Source organism: Schistocerca serialis, chromosome 10 (genome assembly GCF_023864345.2).
Source record: "Schistocerca serialis cubense isolate TAMUIC-IGC-003099 chromosome 10, iqSchSeri2.2, whole genome shotgun sequence".
NCBI lineage: Eukaryota > Metazoa > Arthropoda > Insecta > Orthoptera > Acrididae > Schistocerca > Schistocerca serialis.
The window spans coordinates 88010109-88033112 of record NC_064647.1 but is presented as its reverse complement, the minus strand read 5'-3'; the positions used below and the strand labels follow the sequence as shown (position 1 = coordinate 88033112).

At 42.4% G+C, this 23004-nt stretch overlaps 1 protein-coding gene and 1 pseudogene across 1 annotated transcript in view; both read right to left on the bottom strand.

Moving 5' to 3' along the window:
* Nucleotides 1-7629, bottom strand: part of LOC126424561 (cytochrome P450 4C1-like) — a 69676-nt gene extending 62047 nt beyond the window's left edge. The window contains exon 1 of the mRNA XM_050087307.1: nucleotides 7490-7629. Coding sequence (XP_049943264.1) covers nucleotides 7490-7629 — 140 coding nt within the window. The remainder of the gene's footprint in view (nucleotides 1-7489) is intronic.
* Nucleotides 7630-18240: 10611 nt separating this feature from the next.
* Nucleotides 18241-18358, bottom strand: LOC126425351 (5S ribosomal RNA; annotated as a pseudogene).
* Between the last annotated feature and the right edge of the window lie 4646 nt (nucleotides 18359-23004).

Here is a 23004-nt window from a genome sequence, read left to right as displayed (position 1 = left end):
GCCAAAATTTCGGGAAACATTCCTCACACACAAAGAAAGAAAATATGTTATTTGGGCATGTGTCCGGAAACGCTTACTTTCCATGTTAGAGCTCATTTTATTACTTCTCTTCAAATCACATTAATCATGGAATGGAAACACACAGCAACAGAACGTACCAGCGTGACTTCAAATACTTTGTTACAGGAAATGTTCAAAATGTCCTCCGTTAGCGAGGATACATGCATCCACCCTCCGTCGCATGGAATCCCTGATGCGCTGATGCAGCCCTGGAGAATGGCGTATTGTATCACAGCCGTCCACAATACGAGCACAAAGAGTCTCTACATTTGGTACCGAGGTTGCGTAGGCAAGAGCTTTCAAATGCCCCCATAAATGAAAGTGAAGAGAGTTGAGATCAGGAGAGCGTGGAGGCCATGGAATTGGTGCGCCTCTACCAATCCATCGGCCACCGAATCTGTTGTTGAGAAGCGTACGAACACTTCGACTGAAATGTGCAGGAGCTCCGTCGTGCATGAACCACATGTTGTGTCGTACTTGTAAAGGCACATGCTCTAGCAGCACAGGTAGAGTATCCCGTATGAAATCATGATAACGTGCTCCATTGAGCGTAGGTGGAAGAACATGGGGCCCAATCAAGACATCACCAACAATGCCTGCCCAAACGTTCACAGAAAATCTGTGTTGACGACGTGACTGCACAATTTCGTGCGGATTCTCGTCAGGCCACACATGTTGATTGCGAAAATTTACAATTTGATCACGTTGGAATGATGCCTCGTTCGCAAAGAGAACATTTGCACTGAAATGAGGATTGATACATTGTTGGATGAACATTTCGCAGAAGTGTACCCGTGGAGGCCAATCAGCTGCTGATAGTGCCGGCACACGCTGTACATGGTACGGAAACAACTGGTTCTCCCGTAGCACTCTCCATACAGTGACGTGGTCAACGTTACCTTGTACAGCAGCAACTTCTCTGACGCTGGCATTAGGGTTATCGTCAACTGCAAGAAGAATTGCCTCGTCCATTGCAGGTGTCCTCCTCGATCTAGTTCTTCCCCAGTCGCGAGTCATAGGCTGGAATGTTCCGTGCTCCCTAAGATGCCGATCAATTGCTTCGAACGTCTTCCTGTCGGGACACCTTCGTTCTGGAAATCTGTCTCTATACAAAGGTACTGCGCCACGGATATTGCCCCGTGCTAATCCATACATCAAATAGGCATCTGCCAACTCCGCATTTGTAAACATTGCGCTGACTGCAAAACCACGTTCGTGATGAACAATAACCTTTTCATGCTACGTACTGATGTGCTTGACGCTAGTACTGTAGAGCAATGAGTCGCATGTCAACTCAAGCACCGAAGTCAACATTACCTTCCTTCAATTGGGCCAACTGGCGATGAATCGAGGAAGTACAGTACATACTGACGAAACTAAAATGAGCTCTAACATGGAAATTAAGTTTTTCCGGACACATGTCCACATAACATATTTTCTTTGTTTGTGTTTGGGGAATGTTTCCTGAAAGTTTGGCTGTACCTTTTTGTAATACCCTGTATATTTGACGACAGAAATTATCTTGCGATTTTCTCAATAACGCTTGAGAAGGACGCGCTACTGCTTACACATTTCGTTGTCCTCGTGGAGTACTACGAGTGTACGAAGTTTGCAATAAATCAGCGTTCCAAACGTCGTGGCCTCCCCTTGTGAGGCACGCCCCCAGCGGCTCTGCACCACAAGCGGCATCCGCTGGGACGGCTGGCAGCAGCTCCTCAGCCCACTCGCTCTCAGAGCCACTTCTCTGGGACACCGTCGTTCGTGCTCGCCGCAGGGAGCCTAATTCTTGTTGACACTGATATTGCTGTTGCTGCTTATTTGTAATGAGTCTTTGTGCACTGAGAGAAATACAAGTGAAGTAAATCTTCTGTTTAATGGTGTACCTCATTCGCTAATCGTTTCTGCTCCCATCCCGCTTTCTTACGACAGCATTTGCTGCACCACTCAGCGGCCCACCTCTCCTCACCGTTGCCAGCCCGCAGCTCGTGGTCGTGCGGTAGCGTTCTCGCTTCCCACGCCCGGGTTCCCGGATTCGATTCCCGGCGGGGTCAGGGATTTTCTCTGCCTCGTGATGCCTGGGTGTTGTGTGCTGTCCTTAGGTTAGTTAGGTTTAAGTAGTTCTAAGTTCTAGGGGACTGATGACCATAGATGTTAAGTCCCATAGTGCTCAGAGCCATTTTCACCGTCGACACAGGAACTGCTGGCACTTGTAAAGTGGGCTGTACTGTGTGGAGATGCTTGCCACATACTCCGACGTGGGTGCGAGTACGTCTGATAGAATGGGACTGATTGTGCTGAAACCTAGGAACGTAATCAGTTCCAATGCATTGCTCGGTTTATGGTGAGATGTCCAAAGTTCAGTAGCATCTGGGTGACCTACTTCTGCTGCAGAGGGACACACTTTAACCCTCAGCGCCTCTTCAGATGTTGGGAGAGTTGGGCAGAGGTGACGCGTTTTATAGCCGTCATTCTGTGAAAAGTATTCCGGGCAGTGGTAGTGCGGACAGTGAAATCGACATTGTCGAATACTGACTGACTGCGTGTCATACTTGAGAGGCTCTTCGCTGTGGCAGACACTTGACAGCTCCAGCTGGTGAACGTTTTTACGTAAAAGCTCACTGCGTGTGTCACTAGAGACTCCACTCAGCGCAGCCCACTCAACAAGTGCCAGCAATTCCTGAAAGGAAGAGATGTATGCAGTCTACCAGTAACACAATTAATGGTGAGAGAACGGTAATACCTTGAAACTTCCTGGCAGATTAAAACTGTGTGCCAGACCGAGACTCGAACTCGGGACTTTTGCCTTTCGCGGGCAAGTGCTCTACCGACTGAGCTACCCAAGCACGACTCACGCCCCGTCCTCACAGCTTTAATTCCTCCAGTACCTCGTCTCCTACCTTCCAAACTTCACAGGAGCTCTCCTGCGAACCTTGCAGGACTAGCACTCCTGGAAGAAAGGATATTGCGGAGACATGGCTTAGCCACAGCCTGGGGTATGTTTCTAGAGTCTCGGTCCGGTACACAGTTTTAATCTGGCAGGAAGTTTCATATCAGCGCACACTCCGCTGTAGAGTAAAAATTTCATTCCAGAAATATTCCCCAGGCTGTAGCTAAGCCATCTCTCCGCAATATCCTTTCTTCCAGCAGTGCTAGTCCTGCAAGGTTCGCAGGAGAGCTTCTGTGAAGTTTGGAAGGTAGGAGACGAGGTACTGGCGGGATTAAAGCTGTGAGGACGGAGCGTGAGTCGTGCTTGGGTAGCTCAATCAGTAGAGTACTTGCCCGCGAAAGGCAAAGGTCCCGAGTTCGAGTTTCGGTCCAGCACACAGTTTTAATCTGCCAGGAAGTTTCAAATCAGCGCACACTCCGTTGTAGAGCGAAAATTTCATTCTAGGGTAATATCTTCCTGGTTAGTCATAATAAATAAGCACTCATTTAATAATACTTGTTTTGTAAATAAAACCTCCTTTTCTTGCTGCAATTTCATTTGTTTTTGCCACAGGCGTTTCACCTTTTTGCTACTCTACGATATCTTCAGTGGGAGCTAGAACGATTTAGGTTTGTCACTTTTAAATTATCAAACAGTTCACGTCGTGTTTTTTTATGTAAACAATTAATTACTTACTGTTTGTCGGCACTGCGCTTCCTCTCATCTGGTCTACCACTTCATTTCCGAAATATAAAACACAATTTTCTATTCTGAACTTTTCCTTTCACACTGTTCACCATATTTCTGCTTCTTCTTTGTGCAGAAAATATTACTCTTTTGCCACTAGGTATAGCGATTTCTTCGAACACCGTGCTTTTAAGACGTCAATATTGTGACTTCTTCATGTGTTTTCTCCTGTTTCGTTTCTTTACTTACATATAAGATAAAAACTAACATATATTCATTATGTTTATATCTGTGCGTGGATGAGCGGTATGTGGAGGGCGGGGGAGAATTGGTGGTGTGGATTGTAGAGAGTGGTTAAAAGCTTTGGAGATCAGCTAACTTGAGTTTTGGTCTAAATGTTCTGTGGAGGGTTTCATGGACACGTGAGTGAAGAAATGTTAAGTGGTATTATTATTACTATTATGATAATCCTCTTTTGGACTATTATTCTATTATTTTATCTATTAATGTAAACAATGAATTGTTTGACATGTGTACTTGGTCATCAGGGTTTTTCTTTCTGCTTTGGTTTTCCATATGTGGTAATTTCTTATAGGTAAGGAAGTATTTTTTATTGTTGATTCTAATTGTCTTCATGTCTTAGTCTCTAGTAGCTGGTTTGTTCTTATGCTTCTCAGGTGTTCTGCAAATGTGGAATGGTTTGTCCCATACTTTCAGGCTCTCATGTGTTCTTTGCATCTGACATCAAATGATCTACCTGTTTGTCTATGTATTTGACTGACATACGGTAAATATCTCTGTCTTTTGTCAGTTTTGGAGGGTATTTTCGTGTAGAATTGTCTGTTGTGTATGCTATGTTTATTCCCTATCTTTTGAAAATGTTGCTGATGTATGAGAGTGTGTTTGTTTGTCATTGTATAGCATCTTGTGTTTTCTTTCATATTTTTCTGATTATTCTGTGTAGTTGTTATGTTACTGAGTGTTTATGTTTCGTTCCGTTGAGTTGTTGTCTGTGGTTTGGTGCTTTCTGCTCTTATTTTACTTTTAATTTTGTTGTTTAGCTTTGTGACTGTGTTTCTATCGCAACCATTGTTTTGTGCTATCTGCATTATTCTTCTTTTTGGTAATTTTCTTTGCTGAGTGGCACAGTGTTGAGTTTATGGAACATATGTCGAAGTGCTGCTTGCTTTTGTGAGTGTAGGTTGGGAATGATAATGTCCGTTGCTGCGGGTTTGCGGTAAATTTCAAACATATGCTTATTGTTTTATTTTTGGGTTGTTGTATCCAGAAACTTAATTTGGCTATTGTGTTTGCTTTCTAATCGGAATTTTATATTAAACTGAAAGTATCTCCACTATCCAAACACAATTTTAGTGACGTTAATTTGTCCATTCACATGAGAGAACTTATTTATTCCTTGACTTAGCGTTGCTCCATGGCGAGCGAAAAAGTGTAAGAAACTCGGGATGTGACTATGTTGCGAGACAGCATATGAGAAGACATGTATGAAGTGTGTGCTATGAAACAGTCATTGTTAGCCGCCATACTGCCCAAATTTGTGTTTTTTGAGATTCACAAGCAATATGTAACGTTAATGTGGAGTTTAGTAACAGCCATAATATAATCTGTTGCGTTTCGCGTATTTATTTTTGATCAAAGGATTCTGAGATGAACTGTAATGTACGACAAGCTTGTATGGGACTGCGAACATACTGTGTTCGATGTTTGCTGTAGAGCCTGCTTCGATAAGACGGTCAAAAGAATAGAGAATATTTTCTGTGCTAAAACGAACTCGTTACACTGGCAGACAATCATCGAATGGTAGTCTTCCAGTTCGAGAAGTTCCTATAGAAGTTTTCTTTCTCTCACATTTCAAGAATTTTGCAGGCAACCGTCGGAGTCGGCAGCTGCTTCTACACCACGAGAGTAACTTTTCTGCGTGTACGAAATTGGGTACGCTGTGGGAGTAGTCGAGTAGTCGACGCCACTCGTTATATTGTTCTTCACAGACATACAGAGACACTAAACACACTAGTTCAGTAACAAGGAGTTTAATAATTACCTTCTTAAAAACATTAATGCCTTCTTTTGAGCAATAATGTTATAAAAATGGCTAAAACGTGGCACGACCTACAATGATTGAAACATAAACACTGTCAAGTATTTTATGGCCAAAAACAAGTTAATACACGATCATTCGTTATATGTATTTATGGTATGTATTGTGATTTGTTGTGATAAATGTGTATTTTATGTTATGTGTATGTACTAATGTTGTGTTTTGTATAATTTAGTATATGAGTGATGGATTGATACTACGTGAGTTACATCCGACATCAGACAGCCACGACAACGCAGGTCCATCACATATGAATTTCATGACATACTACTCCGCAGTAAAGGCAAGCACAAGAATGACATGATAACTCGTTGCACACATTAGACTGGTCTTTGCAGATAACTACTGGGTTAGGTATATTTGTAGATTTAGTTATTATATGTTTTAGTATATGCAGAGAGATATGTGTTCTTTCGTTGATGTGTTTACAATTGTGGAGAGATATTCTGGAGTATAGAATCTGATGTGTGTTTTCGTTGGGTAAAGCTGAATTGTGTCCAGAGTAAACAACTGAACAACTGAATTATTATGGTTAGAACCAGATCACAGTTTAAAATGCAGAGGGAAAAGGAAGCGAACGTGCAGCCCAGTGGTGATGAACCAACCCCAGGGCAAGCGGTAGATGCCGGCCAAGGAGAATCCAAAGATCCTATGGCTGAGCTCTTAAATCAAATGAACCTTTTGTTGAATACCGTGGCGAGTTTAGCTGCAGAACAGTCTCACATGTCTGCTATTCAAATGACTATGTCTGCTACGCGTGCGAATATTTCAACAACAGTTGAATCTTTACCTTCAAAACAATCTCGCATATCTGCTACACTAGCGAATATTTCAACAACAGTTGAAACTTTACCTCCAAAATAATCTCGCATATCTGCTACACTAGCGAATATTTCAACAACAGTTGAGAATTTAGCTTTGGAACAGTCTCACTCCTCCTTCAGCTCACTCTAATTAAGATCTTCCTTTTTGTAGAGAATGTAGCCACGTTGCTAATGGGCATCAGATAACTTAAGATGAGCCTTCTGCTGCACTGGTCTACCCTACACTGTTAGATGTACTTTCTCCACATGTATCCTGAACCCAAGCTAGTGCCATCAGGGCCGGCCGTTGTGTCCGAACGGTTCTAGGCGCTCCAGTCCGGAACCGCGATGCTGCTACGGTCGCAGGTTCGAATCCTGCCTCGGGCTTGGATGTTTGTGATGTCCTTAGGTTAGTGCGGTTTAAGTAGTTCTAAGTCTACGGGATTGATGACCTCAAATGTTAAGTCCCATAGTGCTCAGAGCCATTTTTGAGTGCCATCAGGAAGACATCAGTGTCCAAGGTCTCAGAGTCTTATGACTTTTGAACTGATCGTTTTGGCCTGTTATTTCCCATCCCCAGCTTGGTTTCTGGGAACCTCATTTAAGAGCACTGCAGGCTGTCTCAGATATGTTCCCGGTTTTTGTCACTTGAAGGAAGGAAACTTTCAGTTTCTTATGTTCTAGGTATGAAATGAACCACTGATCAACTGTTGCCCTAATTCCCTAACTCTCCAACCTCAGCAGAACATACGCTTGGGCCTCTACTATGTTATTGTTTTCCAAAGATTAGACAGCTGGCAGTGCCCAGTGTGGACCAGCCTCTCAGAAAGTGGGATTTCTACCTGTATACCATGTTTGGGTGAATAAATCTCCCAGCAGACTCCTTAAGCTCACCTCGTCAAGTCTCCATACTGGCGGTGGAAGTCTCGAATCTTGTGGAGAGTCACTGGATCCTCGAGTAAGTCCAGAACATTCCCGATGATGGGCCATGTGGGTGGCCCTGGGATGTCGACGTGGGGTCTGGTGGCCCACATCCACCACAGCACCGCCACCACGCCGACGCAGAACCACACCACCAACTGGACCAACAGCCACGACCACCATGCCATCGCTCTACAGCTAGCGTGGTCGCCTGAGAACGAACCTGCAACGACAAGCTCAATTGGCTATATTTGTGTTAATACTGTGCTTCCGCGTACAGATAGCCCTGAACATAACGACTTAAGCCTAGTTATTGACTGAAAGTAAATAGAAGGTTAGACACTGGACTAAATTCTACAAAAAACCTGATAAATTGATTAGGTGGACAGCCCCATTAAGTGAAAATTATGAGGCATCCGTTGGAAAAATTGCACCAACAGCAAACAGTGTTCTCCTAGAAGGTTCTGGAAGGAATATATTCGAGGCTGGAGTAATGACTGAGGAACTATATGTCCTATTTAGCCAAGGATTTTACGAGGTCAAACAGAAGGCATGGAGTCTCTTAAAAAGTAGGAGGAAGTCGACCTCCTACTTGCAAAGACCCTGAAATAACGCCAGACCATACTACAAATAGATCTCCCTCCATAGCCTCTTATATAAGCCACATACAACAATGGTTAAGGAACAGCTTTGCAAACTGTAGCACAAGGAATCCAAGAAATCAAAGTGTTCCAGGGACTTCACCTTACATGACGTGATACAGCACTCGAAGAAATGACAAACCTCAAATTTCCAGAATTCGATGCGATACGCCCAGAGTTCCTAATCAACTGTTACAATGAGACTCGTAAGCGACTTGCGATATTGTTCATCAATGTTATGCTGTTGGGTAACTTTCCGAAAGCCTTCAAAAGAATGACTGTCATTGCTACACTGGAGCCTGGTAAACCAGTGAATAAATAAAGCTGAGGTGCTGATACAAGATTCTGGAAAGAGGCATCCTTAACAGAATGGGACCAAAGATCCATGAAGGTACTACTATGCAACAAGCAGTGTTCAGAATCTATACATGTCAAGTAAGTAGCTTAAACACACACATGAGAGCTGGGCTTCAACGACGACTAAACGACGTTCTCACTGATCTCACAGTCGCCTATGATGCAGTATGGAAACAAGGACGCCTCTACAAACTCTTAAGTGTTATATATTGCCATAGTATAATTAGGCATATTATCTGAGAGATACTTCTTAGTAGTCCGTGGCAATCGATTAAAGAGACACAAAGAGCTTAATAAAGGTGTTCTACAGGGTTCAGGTTTTGCACCAGTTTAGCTCACCGTATGTATCTGATCTCCCTGCATCAGAGTCGAGGAAGTTCATTAATGCAGACGACGTGTCAACAGGTAAATATTAAACCTGGTGAAGAGATACTCTCTATAGTTCTAAGTACACTGCATGAATATTTCAAAAAGTGGAGATTAACATCGAATCCGCTGAAGACTGAAGTTAGCTGCTATCATCTTAACAATAGAATGGCGAATGAAAGGCTAAATGGAATCTTTAATGGTCACGTTCTCCACCACAAAGACTTCCCAAGATAGGAGCTTGTCGTACAAAAAACATACACAACACCGCAGCAAAACTGAGATCGCGCAGTAACATCACACAGAAGCCGACAGGTTCTTTATGTAGTGCAAAGCCACAACGCTTCGATGTTCTTCTTTAGACCTTGTCTACTCTGCTGCCGAATATTGTGCGTAACTCACGTATGAGTAGAATCCAAGTTCAGACAAACACAGCAGTGAGGGTAACGACAGACTGCACTACATCTATTCCTCTTCACTGATACCACGTCTAAGGCAAATCGCGCCGCCAGGTCTGCGAAGACAGAATACCATTCTCAAGCAATATGCACTTAGGAAGGGCAGATTAAAAACCAGGCAGTCACCCGTTGTCTTGTGAATACGCAGTGTTTAGTATGTGTCCAGCATATGTAAACAGATGTGCTATTGTGTACCGTGTTTGTATGATGTAATAGGCATCTGTGAGCAATAATTATACGGACACTGCCTTTTGGACAAGGTGCTTTATGTTTTTAAATATTTTAGCGGTGATAAACGTTTATAATGTGCTGACTGATATTCTCTTGACATCTTGTGCGTGAGGTTCAGGGTAAAATGAATATATTTTACCACCAAAAGATGTTTAACACCTGAAAATGGCAGTAAAGACTGTTGAAACCAGTTGTCTTAAAGAAAAAAAATATTCTGTGTGATGTTGGTCTTTGAATGGTTTTTAACAATCAAAACAGATCGCCCTTCAACACTCTAAAAATGAGAAAAATCTTTATTTCGATAGAATCCCAGAAACTTGGTTTTCACCACAGCAGTGGAGTCAGAATTCCATTTATTAAGATCTCGCCAACCATCACATTCACAATAATTGTGAGACGGTGAGAGATTGTGTGTTTCACGGACTATCAGTGCGCACACTAAAAAAAAAAAAAAAAAAAAAAAAAAAAGAAAAGGGGGCATCAAAGGGCGTAGAGGGCTTTGGAAGTCGAACTGTGCTATAACAGCGGGACGAAATCGATAACAGTTGGAAGTCTGACTGCGATCCAGGCAGCGAGGACAAATAACAGCAAAACTCTCATTACCTGCAGAAGGCGGCTGCGTCGCAAGTCGAAATATTGTTCAGAAAATGGTAACAACAACTCGGCAGAGCACACATGAACCAGAGAGTCAGTCACACAGAGAAAACCAAAGAGATTGCGCCCTGGTAATGTTTCGAATACCATGCACGTGATGTTTAATAAATATCGCTAAATATCAAATGTTACGAAAAATGGTTTCGAAATTACAGAGTATGAAGTTCTTCTGAACTTTCAAATTCATAAAATGTCCTCATACTTCAAGAAGACTCTAATAAATTTAATTCCAAAGAAGTCAATTGACAGATCTTCTGCTTAATGTGTCCTAACTACAAAATACTGACCCAAATTATTCACAGACGATTGGAAAAACTGGTAACAGACGATTTCGGTGGAAAACAGTCCGGTTTCTAGAAAAATGTTGGATCATCCGAGGTAATACTGACTCTACGATCTATCTCGAAGATTCATCTATAGCATTTGTAGTTTTAGAAAAAGTCTGTTTGACAATACTGATTGAAGTATGACTACGAATTATGCCCATTAAAATTCCGAAGTTACAGCTTCTAACGATTATATAGTGATCGAGAATTACTTCACGTCTTAGTAGACATCCAAGAGTGTCCTCAAAATTCTCAGAGAGTGATTCAGCCAGAAAGCGAGTCGGTCAGAAACTTCTCCTTCGACTGGTTCTTGAGTGTTTTCAACTAGTCGGATTGCTCTCGCAAGTTGATTAGAGGGAGGGATACAGAATTTACAAACAAGGCCTGCGCGAGCCATATCAAGTTTATTTAGTGAAAGTGAGAGGACCAGAGAAATGTGCAACAAACGCCAGGGAAAAGGGGAAAAAAATTCTACACGAATCGTATGCGACCCGAATGCGCTGGTTTTTCTGTCTAATACTTTTCGCATTTGGAACTACAGACAACTATTTACATGATTACTTACTAGAAAGGAACAAATTTATTTAATGTTACTATGGAAACGCTTACATAATACTCATCCATAAAAAGAACCTGTAAGTTTTCAGATACATCACCAGACTGTCCCAGAAATGACATCTACACAATTGTAAGTAGGCTGTTTAGGTTTTCTTATTGGTAACGCCACGTAGCGCTCTGTATGAAAATCACTGGTTGTGCTGTGTGCAATCTGTGGCTAGTTTGCATTGTTGTCTGCCATTGTAGTGTTGGGCAGCTGGATGTTAATAGCGCGTAGCGTTGCGCAGTTGGAGGTGAGCCGCCAGCAGTGGTGGATGTGGGGAGAGAGATGGAGGAGTTTTGAAATTTGTAAGACTGGTTGTCATGAACTGATATATATATTATGACTTTTGAACACTAGTAAGGTAAATACATTGTTTGTTCTCTATCAAAATCTTTCATTTGCTAACTATGCATATCAGTAGTTAGTGCCTTCGGTAGTTTGAATCTTTTATTTAGCTGGCAGTAGTGGCGCTCGCTGTATTGCTGTAGCTTGAGTAACGAAGATGTTTGTGAGGTAAGTGATTTGAGAAAGGTATAGGTTAATGTTAGTCAGGGCCATTCTTTTGTAGGGATTTTTGAAAGTCAGATTGCGTTGCGCTAAAAATATTGTGTGTCAGTTTAAACACAGTCATGTATAATTGTTCAAAGGGTACGTTTCACAAACCCGAAGACAGCAAGAGCAAACAGATGTGAGAACTATGGTACAGTCAGCTGAACAGATTATACATCCAAGTTACTCACAAGAATAATACGCAGCAGAACGGAAAAGTGTGCTGATGATAATTTGTTAGGTGACTATCAGTTTGGTTTTAGGAAAGGCGAAGGCACCGCAGAAGCAGTTGTGACGTTGCGCTCGCCGAAGGAAACAAAGCTGAGGAAAAAATCAGGTAATCTTTATAGTATTTATCGACCTAAAAAATGCATTCTTCATGTTAGAATTGTGCAAGATGTTCGTAACTCCAAGGAAAATACGTGGAAAATATGTGTAAGCCATAGGGAAAGACGGGTAATATTCAGTATGTACAGGAACCAAGTAGGAAAAATAGGAGTGGGCGTTCAAGAACAAAATGCTCGGGTTGGAAACGGTGTAAGGGTGGGATGTATTCCTAGCCTCCTGCTGATCAGGCTACACATCGAAGAAGCAACGACGGAAATACAAGAAAGGTTAAGGAGTGGGATTAGCATTCACGGTGAAAGGATATATCTTCTACATCCACATCTACATCTACATGATTACTCTGCAGTTCACAATAATGTGCTTGGCAGATGGTTCATCGAAACACTTCCAAGCTGTTTCTCTATCTTTCGTATTTCTAACAGCTCAGGTGAAAACGACCGCTTAAATCTTTCCTTTCCAGCTCGGATTTCCTTTTTTTTATGACAATTTTCATTTCTCCCTATGTAGGTGAGCTCCAAGAAAATATTTTCGCTTTCGGTGCAGGAAGCTGGTGATTGAAATTCCAAGAGAAGATCCTGCCGCAACAAAAGACGCCTTTGTTTTAATGACTGCTCCCCAATACGTGAATCGTATCAGTGGCACTCTCTTCCTTGTTTCGTGGTAATACAAAACGTACTGCCCTTCATTGGACTTTTTGATGCCTTACGTTAATCCTATCTCGTAATGATCCCATACCCCAACATCGGTACTCCTGAATAGTACTGACAAGCGTAGCATAGTCAGTCTCTCGCCATCCTCTAAGTGTTCTGCCAATCCGCTTCGCTTACCCCACAACATTATGTACGTGATGGTTCCAATATTTAAGTCAGTTAACTGAAGTCCCTATACGTTTAGAAAAATTCACAGTCTTTTGTTTTGTGAGATTAGTCGTGTAACCGAAATTTAGTGGATTCCTTGTAGCGTTCATGTGGATGACCTCACATTGTTCATTAATTACGGTCAGTTTCCAATTTCCGCACCGCGTGGGTATCTTATGTAAATCGTTTTGCAATTGGTCTTCTGATGACTTTACTGTACGATAAACGACAGCATCATCTGCACACAAACGAAGGCGGCTTCTCGGACTGTCTTCTAAATCGTTTGTATCTATCAGGATCACTTCTCTGGGGAACACCAGATGTCACTTTCGTTTTCCTGGATGAACTTCTGTCAGTTACTACGGACTTTGTGATACGAAACGACACGAAACCAGGGTTCCATTGCCACAACTGTGACGATGCTCCACAGCCACCGATTAGAAGCCGCTTGTCAGGAGCGTTGAGGAAACTGACCATTCCTAAAGGGAAAATTACAAATATGGCTAAACACAGGGCTAACATGTGCAACACAGTACTTCAATATTCCGCTAAGCACTACATCATATCCATGAGAGTCCTTAGTCTTCAGTGATTTAATTATTGACTCAATCTCCACCTTGACCGTATCACAGAGCAGTATTTAAGAGCCGGCCGTGGTAGCCGAGCGGTTCTAGGCGCTTCAGCTTAGGTTAGTTGGGTTTAAGTAGTTCTAAGTTCTAGGGGACTGATGACCTCAGATGTTAAGTCCCATAGGGCTCAGGGACATCTGAAGTATTTAAGACATCAGTCTCGCAAAGGCACTTGCCCAGATAGTTATATGAATACCTGTAGAAACTAAATTTTTATTCAATTAACCAGCAATACTCAAAAAATGAGCCGCGCGGGATTATCCGAGCGGTCTTAGGCGCTGCAGTCATGGACTGTGCGGCTGGTCCCGGTGGAGGTTCGAGTCCTCCCTCGGCCATGGGTGTGTGTGTTTGTCCTTAGGATCATTTAGGTTAAGTAGTGTGTAAGCTTAGGGACTGATGACCTTAGCAGTTAAGTCTCATAAGATTTCAATCACATTTGAACATTCAAAAAATAATTGTTGAATACTGTACATATATCTGATTAATCAGTAACAGAAATATTTTTACTGCGAAGTGAGTTTATATTGTCGACCTTGTGCTGCTGACCAGACACTTCCTTCACAACTGACCATACGGTTTTAATTTTGTGCCGTAAATAACAGTTTTTCCAACACTCAGGTACCTGTTCCACACGAACTGCAAGGAATAAGGGCCTGAAATTCTATGGGATGATTTATGCAGACATGTCACGACTGTTTTTATAAACATAAGTCTTTATAATGATCTTTATTTGCAGATATTTCTAGTAATTACACTATGTGCTTATAAAAGTATCCGGTCAGGTGTTAGCGGGCATTAATGTGGGGGTGCTGTGTCCTGCCTTCGCCTTTATGGCGGCGTGAACCCAGCTGCGGACTCTTTCTGCCAGGTGTCTGTACGTCTGCGGAGGGATGGCGGCCCGTTCTTCCTCGAGGGCCGAAACCAGGGACTGTAGTGATATTGGGCCGTGGGGTCTGGGGTAGCGTCGGCGTTCTGGCTCGTCACAGGAGTGTTTCACGGCCTCGAGGCTGGGTCTCTGGACAGGTCGGTCCATTTCTGGAATGTCGCTCTCCACAAAGCATACCTCACAGTTGCTGCTTTATCACAGGGTGCGATGTGATGCTGATACAACCACCGTTTCTGGGCTGTTCCTCTACTGTATGCTGTACCGTAACGCTGTAAAATGTGTTCACATCGTTCCACGTTTAGGGTCACACCACCTGGCTCTGTTCTTGAGGCTGCTTTTGTTCTGTCGTTGCAGCTTAAAAAATGCGTGACTTTTTTCGCCAGACGCATTTCGCTTTATTGAAGTAAAGCATCACCAGTGATCTGTAATTAAGTTATTTACATTTTGATTTGCTTTTAGATCGAAAAACAGTTCGTTTGTATAATGGTACATGAATTACATAACCATTACGGCACCTCACCTCAACCTCTCGATACCAGAGGTTTTCTACTGTGTTTCTGTAAAATAGTTAACATATTTCTGTGACAACATTCAGATTTGATTTCATTAATGTAGAGACACTTCGATACATCGATATGTATATTCTGCAATGATATTATGGTTCAAATGGCTCTGAGCACTATGGGACTCAACATCTTAGGTCATAAGTCCCCTAGAACTTAGAACTACTTAAACCTAACTAACCTAAGGACATCACACACACCCACGCCCGAGGCAGGATTCGAACCTGCGACCGTAGCAGTTCCGCGGTTCCGGACTGCAGCGCCAGAACCGCACGGCCACCGCGGCCGGCGATGATATTATTCTTATGTGTATTCTTTCTTTTGTCACTATGATCTTTGACGTGACGTACTTGTAACTCTGATTTTTTGGCGCGTAAGCGGTTATTAGAGAGTCAAGTTTTGGTCGTCATGTTAAAAAGACGCAAATTGTAGACAGTTTATGAAATATGTGCTTTAACAGTGAGGAAGATATTTTCAAGTATGTTTTATATTGTGAAGTGATGCTTTGGAACGAGTTACGTGATATTGCAACAAAAGTAATAAAAAAGAAGTTTAACTTAAATTCGGAGTGCCGATTATTTTTTTACATCACCATTGTCCTAACTTGCAAAAGTTTGATCTTCAAGAATGGTTTATGAAACACATCTATAAAACTTTTGAATATCGCAGAATAACACCTAGGCCTCTTTGCATCAGAGCTTGGAATCATCACTACCTAGATTTTCGACGATTGAGCCATGAGTTCACAACGAGACCAGCGTGGGAAACACGAAAAATGAGTGCCTAGTTTATCGATTATTTCAAGAAATGACTTTATTAACTGTGCTTTAATGATACCTGCCACATAATATAACTTTGTTGTTCTCGAAATTGCAATATTTAGCAGCGTGAGCAACACTACAATCATAATTAATTTTTGACCTTTGTTGTGGTATGGTTGCTAGAGTTGAGAATAAGTTGACTTGTACTTACGGTGATTTTCGGTTTATTTCTCGCTTACATCCAAAAATGCCGTCTGGTAACACATGGTTGTTTTTCTTCGTTCAGCACAGATAATTTTGGTCTAACGTTTTGTTGTTCTGCAGTACTATGCATTTCTTATCTTTTTCACTACACACTTTTAAGCACATCCCTGTATTCTGTTTATTTTTGTACTTTTAAGTATGTGTTGTGGTTTGTGTTTTATAGTGTTACCAACATAACCTTTCCACTACTTCGCCTTTGACCTACAAATTTTTATTTTTTATATATTGGATTATTATGTGAGTATAGTTCTATTTGATTATATTTCTGTGTATTTATTACTGTGTAAGAGAAGGGAAGGAATAGCGACGGAGGCACTTTTTATTTTTTTACTTTTTAATTTTTTATTTTTTTTATAGGACGGAGAAGTCATGATGAGTGGACATAAGTGTATATCAGTCTGATGGAGTATGGGTTTCACACTCTCATCTATGCCTAACGCAGAAAAACAACGATGTGCTAGCAGATGGCATTTCCCGATGTAAGCGAAAAATCAACCGAAAATCACCGTAAGTACAAACAACGAACTGTTTTTGGATGTAAAAGCTAATCAAAATGTAAATAACTTTATTACAGACCACTGAGAACGCTTTACTTCAATAAAGTGAAACGTGTCTGGTGAAAAAAATCATGCATTTTTGTAGTTCCAACGACAGAACAAAAACACCCTCCAGAGTTATGAAGCAACTACGGACACTAGGGCCACACGAATGAAGAATTTACCTACCCTGAACTGCGCTTACGCCACTACACATGACGACAGTTTACGTTCACCAGACAACCGCTGGACACAGACCCTTCCATCGGACTGCCACATACAGCGCGATTCGTCGCTCCAAATCACTCGTTTCCAGTCGTCCACTTTCCATTGGTGTCGCTCATACTACCTGGAGCGTGGCTCAGCACAGAGTACACACCTGTGTGGCTTGTGAGGAGCTGCTGGGCCGTTTCTCGCTTTCTTTGTAACTGCCTGGTAGCACTTTGAAACTCAGGGGTGACTCCTTCCACTGATCCCATGCGCTTCTTTACAACCACTCTCCGCAGAGCTCGAGGTGCCCTGTTTGTCAGAACGTGAGGTCTGGCTGGTGCCCGTTTATCTGCGGTTCCATCTTCACATTTCCACTTCACACAACAGGATCACCAACAGTCGACTTTGGCAGCTCCAGAAGGGTTGAAACGTCCCTGGTGGATCTGCTACTCAGGTGACATCCAGTGACTAGTTCGAAGCTCTCCTAACCGACCCATTCTGCTGTCATTGTCTCTCTGCTGAATACACAATACCCTCTTCTCCTTTTGTACTACCTGGTCACCTCTCGTTGGCAGCTAGTGATCAACTCCGCATTACACATGTTTCATAACAGTGTATAACGACGATTTTCTTATTTTTTGATAAATGTGGGCTGTTTTTCTATCCTCAGTCAGACAAAGCAATATCTCCAGCAGCTGACCTGTAATACGTAGATACTCAAGACAGGATCCGCTTTAACTGAATATACTGGCGCCAGTTTTTTCTGTATGAGTCTCTGCGCATCTGGTTACAACAATGCCAATAATTTTAACTCTGTGTTAACATGTTAGTAACGGTACCAGTTCCTTGGTGTTGTTTCGTGAATGAGACTTCTGTGGGAGCGCACGATACCATAGGGTCACAGGGATAAAGGGAATTTTGATCCTGTGTGTCTTTAAAAATTTCGATAATATGGAAGCAGGTGGTGAAGGAATATAAACTGCGGCGATGAATAATCAGCTGCACATGAAATAAACAAGACGGAAACCGTCACGTTTAGCACGTTCGCAAAAATATCGTCTACTCTCATTGAAACCAGTCTATTATAGAATTTGAGCTAACATATAAACCGATATCTCGAAGATAATGATAAACCCCACTGCAAATAGCGTGGATTCGAGAAAGATCGGTCGCGCCTTTCCTGCTTGATATCCTCAGGGAGGCCTTCAGCTTATTACTACGCCAGCTGTTGTTTACGAAAGTATTCCCATTTTGGGTACCTAATAATCGACGATAATGATAAAAAGCACTCCGTCTTCAGGACACGAGTGGCCTAGTGGGACCATCCGACCGCCGTGTCATCCTCAGTGGAGGATGCGGATAGGAGGAGCGTGGGGTCAGCACTCCGCTCTCCCAGGTCGTTATGATGGTATTCGTGACCGAAGCCTCTACTATTCGGTCGAGTAGCTCCTCAATTGACATCACGAGGCTGAGTGCATCCCGAAAAATGGCAACAGCGCATGGCGGCCTGGATGGTCTCCCATCCAAGTGCTGACCACGTCCGACAGCGCTTAACTTCGGTGATCTCACGGGAACCGGTGTAGCCACTGCGGCAAGGCCGTTGTCATCGACGATAATGAATTTATACGTACGTAGGTTGCAGAATATTGCCTTGGTTACATGTATCGACAGGCGTGTCCCAGGAAAGTGTTTCGGGACCTTTGCTCTTCATGCTGTATGTTAAGAACCTGGCGAACAATTATTTAGTCAGTTGGCTACATCTTCATCACATCATTTGAACGATTCTTCAATCGCAATGATGACGAAGTCAGTTTACAGTATATGTATACATAATTGGTGTTAAGCCGGCCGGTATGGCCGAGCGGTTCTAGGCACTTCAGTCAGGAACCGCGCGACCGCTACGGTCGCATGTTCGAATCCTGCTTCGGGCATGGATGTGTGTGATGTCCTTAGGTTAGTTGGGCTTAAGTACTTCTAAGTTCTAGGGGACTGATGACCTCAGATGTTAAGTTCCATAGTCCTCACAGCCAGTTAGTGTTAACATTAATGAACTGATTATTTTTTTAGTTGTAGCCATGCAACTGTACTTGAAAACAATTTTTCTGTCTTTTATTACGGTACATTGATAATTTTTACTTTTTGGACCGTCTGACTACAACTGAATGAAACAATTTTTATTCTCTGCAAGGCATCTTCAGTGGCCTGTAATATGTACATATTTTTCTATTTAGATTACATTTTGGGGAAACGTACCTATAGGTTATAAACAGTTCTGGTGGTTGGTTCTTGCTACGATGCAGTAATATTTTAAATTCCACTTACAGATTGCGTGGACGATTTTCTACATATTATGTTCCTGTTCCATTTTTGGTGCCGTTCCTCTTTTTGTAATTGGCACTTCGGTTTGTTTTCCACATTTCACAGCACTAGGGACTGAACACTCGTTTTGATGCAATGTTTAATTTTCTGTTGCCGACTGTCGGATGTTATTGTCAAAGATCGAATGTTATTGCCAACTTTCGAGTGTAATTTTTGAATTATCTGTGATCTGTCTGTGTATGCATGTGTTTAAATGGTTCATCAGTCCCCTGGACTTAGAACTAATTAAACCTAACTAACCTAAGGACATCACACACATCCATGCGTGAGGCAGGACTCGAACCTGCGACCGTAGCAGCAGCGCGTTTACGGATTGAAGAGCCTAGAACCGCTCGGCCACAGCGGCCGGCTTATGCATGTGTGTGTGTGTGTGTGTGTGTGTGTGTGTGTGTTTCTTTTGGCTGCTTTTGAGAGAGGGGAGATTTCTATCTGCATTTCTTTTATTATGTATAGTAGGGAGGCTGTGCTGCTGTGTCATCACATCTTTTTTTTTCAGTGACCGCTTTCTAAATGTGGAAGTTTTCTTACATTTGTATAAGGTATTTGTGATGATAGTTTATTCTCATTATTTTCTTTTCTTGTTCCAGATGCTTTTTACTGTGTTTTAAATGTTCTACAAATGTGGAATGGTTTGTTTCGTAGTTCCAACACCTGATATATTCTTTGTACTGTGTTTTAAAATTTCTGCATATGATGCCTATGTATACTGCACCACAACTTTGACATTCACGTTTATATATTTCTGATCGCTTGAATTTCTCCCTATTGGTAGCTGGTTGGCTTAGGTGTGATTGGAGGGTTTGTCCAGCCTTATATGCTATTTGGAAGCCCTGTCTCTTTAGTATGTCTGCAACTTTGTGTGTTGATTTATGAGTGTAAGTCGTAGTGTACCATCTGGTTCCTTTCTGTGAGATGCTTTCATTGTGTATCTTTGTTGAGTGTGTTTGTAAGTTTGCAGCTTGTGAGTTATGTTGTGTTCTGGAAGCGTTGTCTTTGTTTTGTATTTGTGTTTGTATTTTCTGATTGAGCCCGTGTGCTACCAGTGTTTCCTACCCGTTGTTTGTCGCTATTTCTATGAATCTACTCATTTCCTTTTCACAGTTTCTCTTGTTGAGTGGGATCTTGTTTAATCTATGTAACATGTGGCTTAGTGCCGCAAGCCTCTCGTTGTGAGAGTGATTAGATTGTTTATTGCGTCTGTGGCTGTTGGTTTTCTAAAGATGTTAGAGGTAAGGTCTGCCATCTTTTTTATTGTTATGTCAAGAAAATTTATTTGATTTTATTTTTCTTTTTCAAGTGTGAATTTTATGTTCTGATGTGCTTTGTTGATTTCCGATTGGAGTTCATCTATTTTTTCATTTGGCTCATCCACCAGACAAATAATGTCATCCACATATCTGTGTTTCATTCAGTTGTAGTCAGACCGTCCAAAAATTAGAAATTATCAGTATATCGTTATATTACACGTAACTGAGGAAGACAGGACTGAAAAAAAAAAAAATTAGTCTACCAGTTTTCAAGTAGAGATTCGTCCATGGAATAGAAGGAATTGTCCAGGATAAATGATTTTAGGTTATATTTACAGCTTGCTTTGCCACCTATCAGACACGTTAGGTTATCGGACAAATGACTAAAAATTTTTGCTGTTGCATATTGAAGTCGTTTCTAAGTCACTGACAGCTTTAAAAATGGGTAATAAGGGTCATTTCTTCCTCTGTTGTTGGTACGGACAATACTGTTCTTCTCAAATCCTGATGGATGATTTATGACGAATTTCATTAGGGAATTTATATGTTGTGACGGTACAGTTTCAATGCCTAATCTTTTGAAGAGTTACCTACATGACGACCATGAGTGAATACCACGTGTCATTCTTACTGCTCACTTTTGTGCAAAATACTTTCCCCCTATGTGGTCATTTACCCCAGAACATTATTCCATAAGAGCGGAAATATGTAAAATTTGTCAGGAGATTCAAGTTTTCGTTTCCAAGATCAGAAATTATGTGGAGATGAAAAGTAGTTAAACTCAATTTTATGAGAAGCTCGGTAATACTCTTCTTGCAGTTCAAGATCTCATCAGTATGTACACTCAAAAATTTGGAGTCTTCTGTTCACGGACTCCTAGTCATGTGCTATATCACTTGTTGCTATGAGTCTCTTTGTTGTAGAGAAGTGAATATAGGATATTTTTACAAGATTTAGGGACAGACCATTTCCTGGCAAACACTTAATAATTCCCTGATAAACATCATTTAGGACCTCTTCTGTTTGCTTTCTCTCTAATGGGATTTGTTACAACACTAGTATCATAAGCAAAAACTTCCATTTCTTCTTGTTGCATGCTCAGACGAAGGTCAGTCAAGTATGTAAGGAACAGGAATGTACCCAACCTACGAGACAAAATTTCAAAGTGGTAAAAAGATTGGCAGTTTTCTTTAAAAAGATCAGATTTAGAATTGTGCACTTCACAAAACGAAAAAACGTGGTATCCTGTGACTGCTATATCAAAGAGCCACAATCTGAATCAATCAACTCACACAAATACCTGGGCGTAACAGTTTTGTAGAAATAAGAAATGGAATGACGACACGGGCTCAGTGGTAGGTAAAGCGTGTGGCAGACATTGCTTCGTAACCTGGATATCGGGAAGATGGTGCCCGCCAACAAAGTCTCGCGTGTGTGGAACCCATATCAAACACGGCTTATAAGAGAACATTGATACAGACGCAGCACGAATGGTGGCACGTTTTTTGACCCGTGGGGAAGAGTCAAATGGTTCAAATGGCTCTGAGCACTATGGGACTCAACTGCTGTGGTCATCAGTCCCCTAGAACTTAGAACTACTTAAACCTAACTAACCTAAGCACACATCCATGCCCGAGGCAGGATTCGAACCTGCGACCGTAGCAGTCGCACGGCTCCGGACTGCGCGCCAAGAACCGCGAGACCACCGCGGCCGGCGGGGAAGAGTCACGAGGATGCTTAGAGATCTCGAAGATAGAGACGAACTATGCCGCGGAAGCATACTTAAAATGTTGCAAGAACCAATACTAAGTCCGCGAAACCCCGTACAGTGTAATACAAACCCAAACAAATCCTTCCTCCACGGACTGCGAAGGCAAGTTTCCGACTGACTACACCGAAAGCAGGTGACAGTTGTCATTCTTTTCGCGCTCCGTACGCAAGAGCAGGAGGTAAATACGTGGTACAGTGCGAAGTACCCTCTGCGATTCACTTGAAAGTGGTTTGGAACGCACGGACGCGGCAGACTCGACAAACTCGTCTGACAAGTTTCTCCCGCAGACGGAGACACGGCCTGCTTTCGCGCGCGTAGCTGCCTGCCTGACAGCTCCTATCGGCGATAGCTGACCGTACTAACCCTTAACTGCTCTAGTGTGGTCCTAGAGAACCCCAGGCGATATGTACACGGAACAACAGATGGCGCCAGTGTTCTTGGTAGTCCTCAGTGAAGAGATGCCGTTTAACGCGGAGTGTTGTATACCGTGTTTACGGTAATACACTCCTGGAAATTGAAATAAGAACACCGTGAATTCATTGTCCCAGGAAGGGGAAACTTTATTGACACATTCCTGGGGTCAGATACATCACATGATCACACTGACAGAACCACAGGCACATAGACACAGGCAACAGAGCATGCACATTGGCGGCACTAGTACAGTGTATATCCACCTTTCGCAGCAATGCAGGCTGCTATTCTCCCATGGAGACGATCGTAGAGATGCTGGATGTACTCCTGTGGAACGGCTTGCCATGCCATTTCCACCTGGCGCCTCAGTTGGACCAGCGTTCGTGCTGGACGTGCAGACCGCGTGAGACGACGCTTCATCCAGTCCCAAACATGCTCAA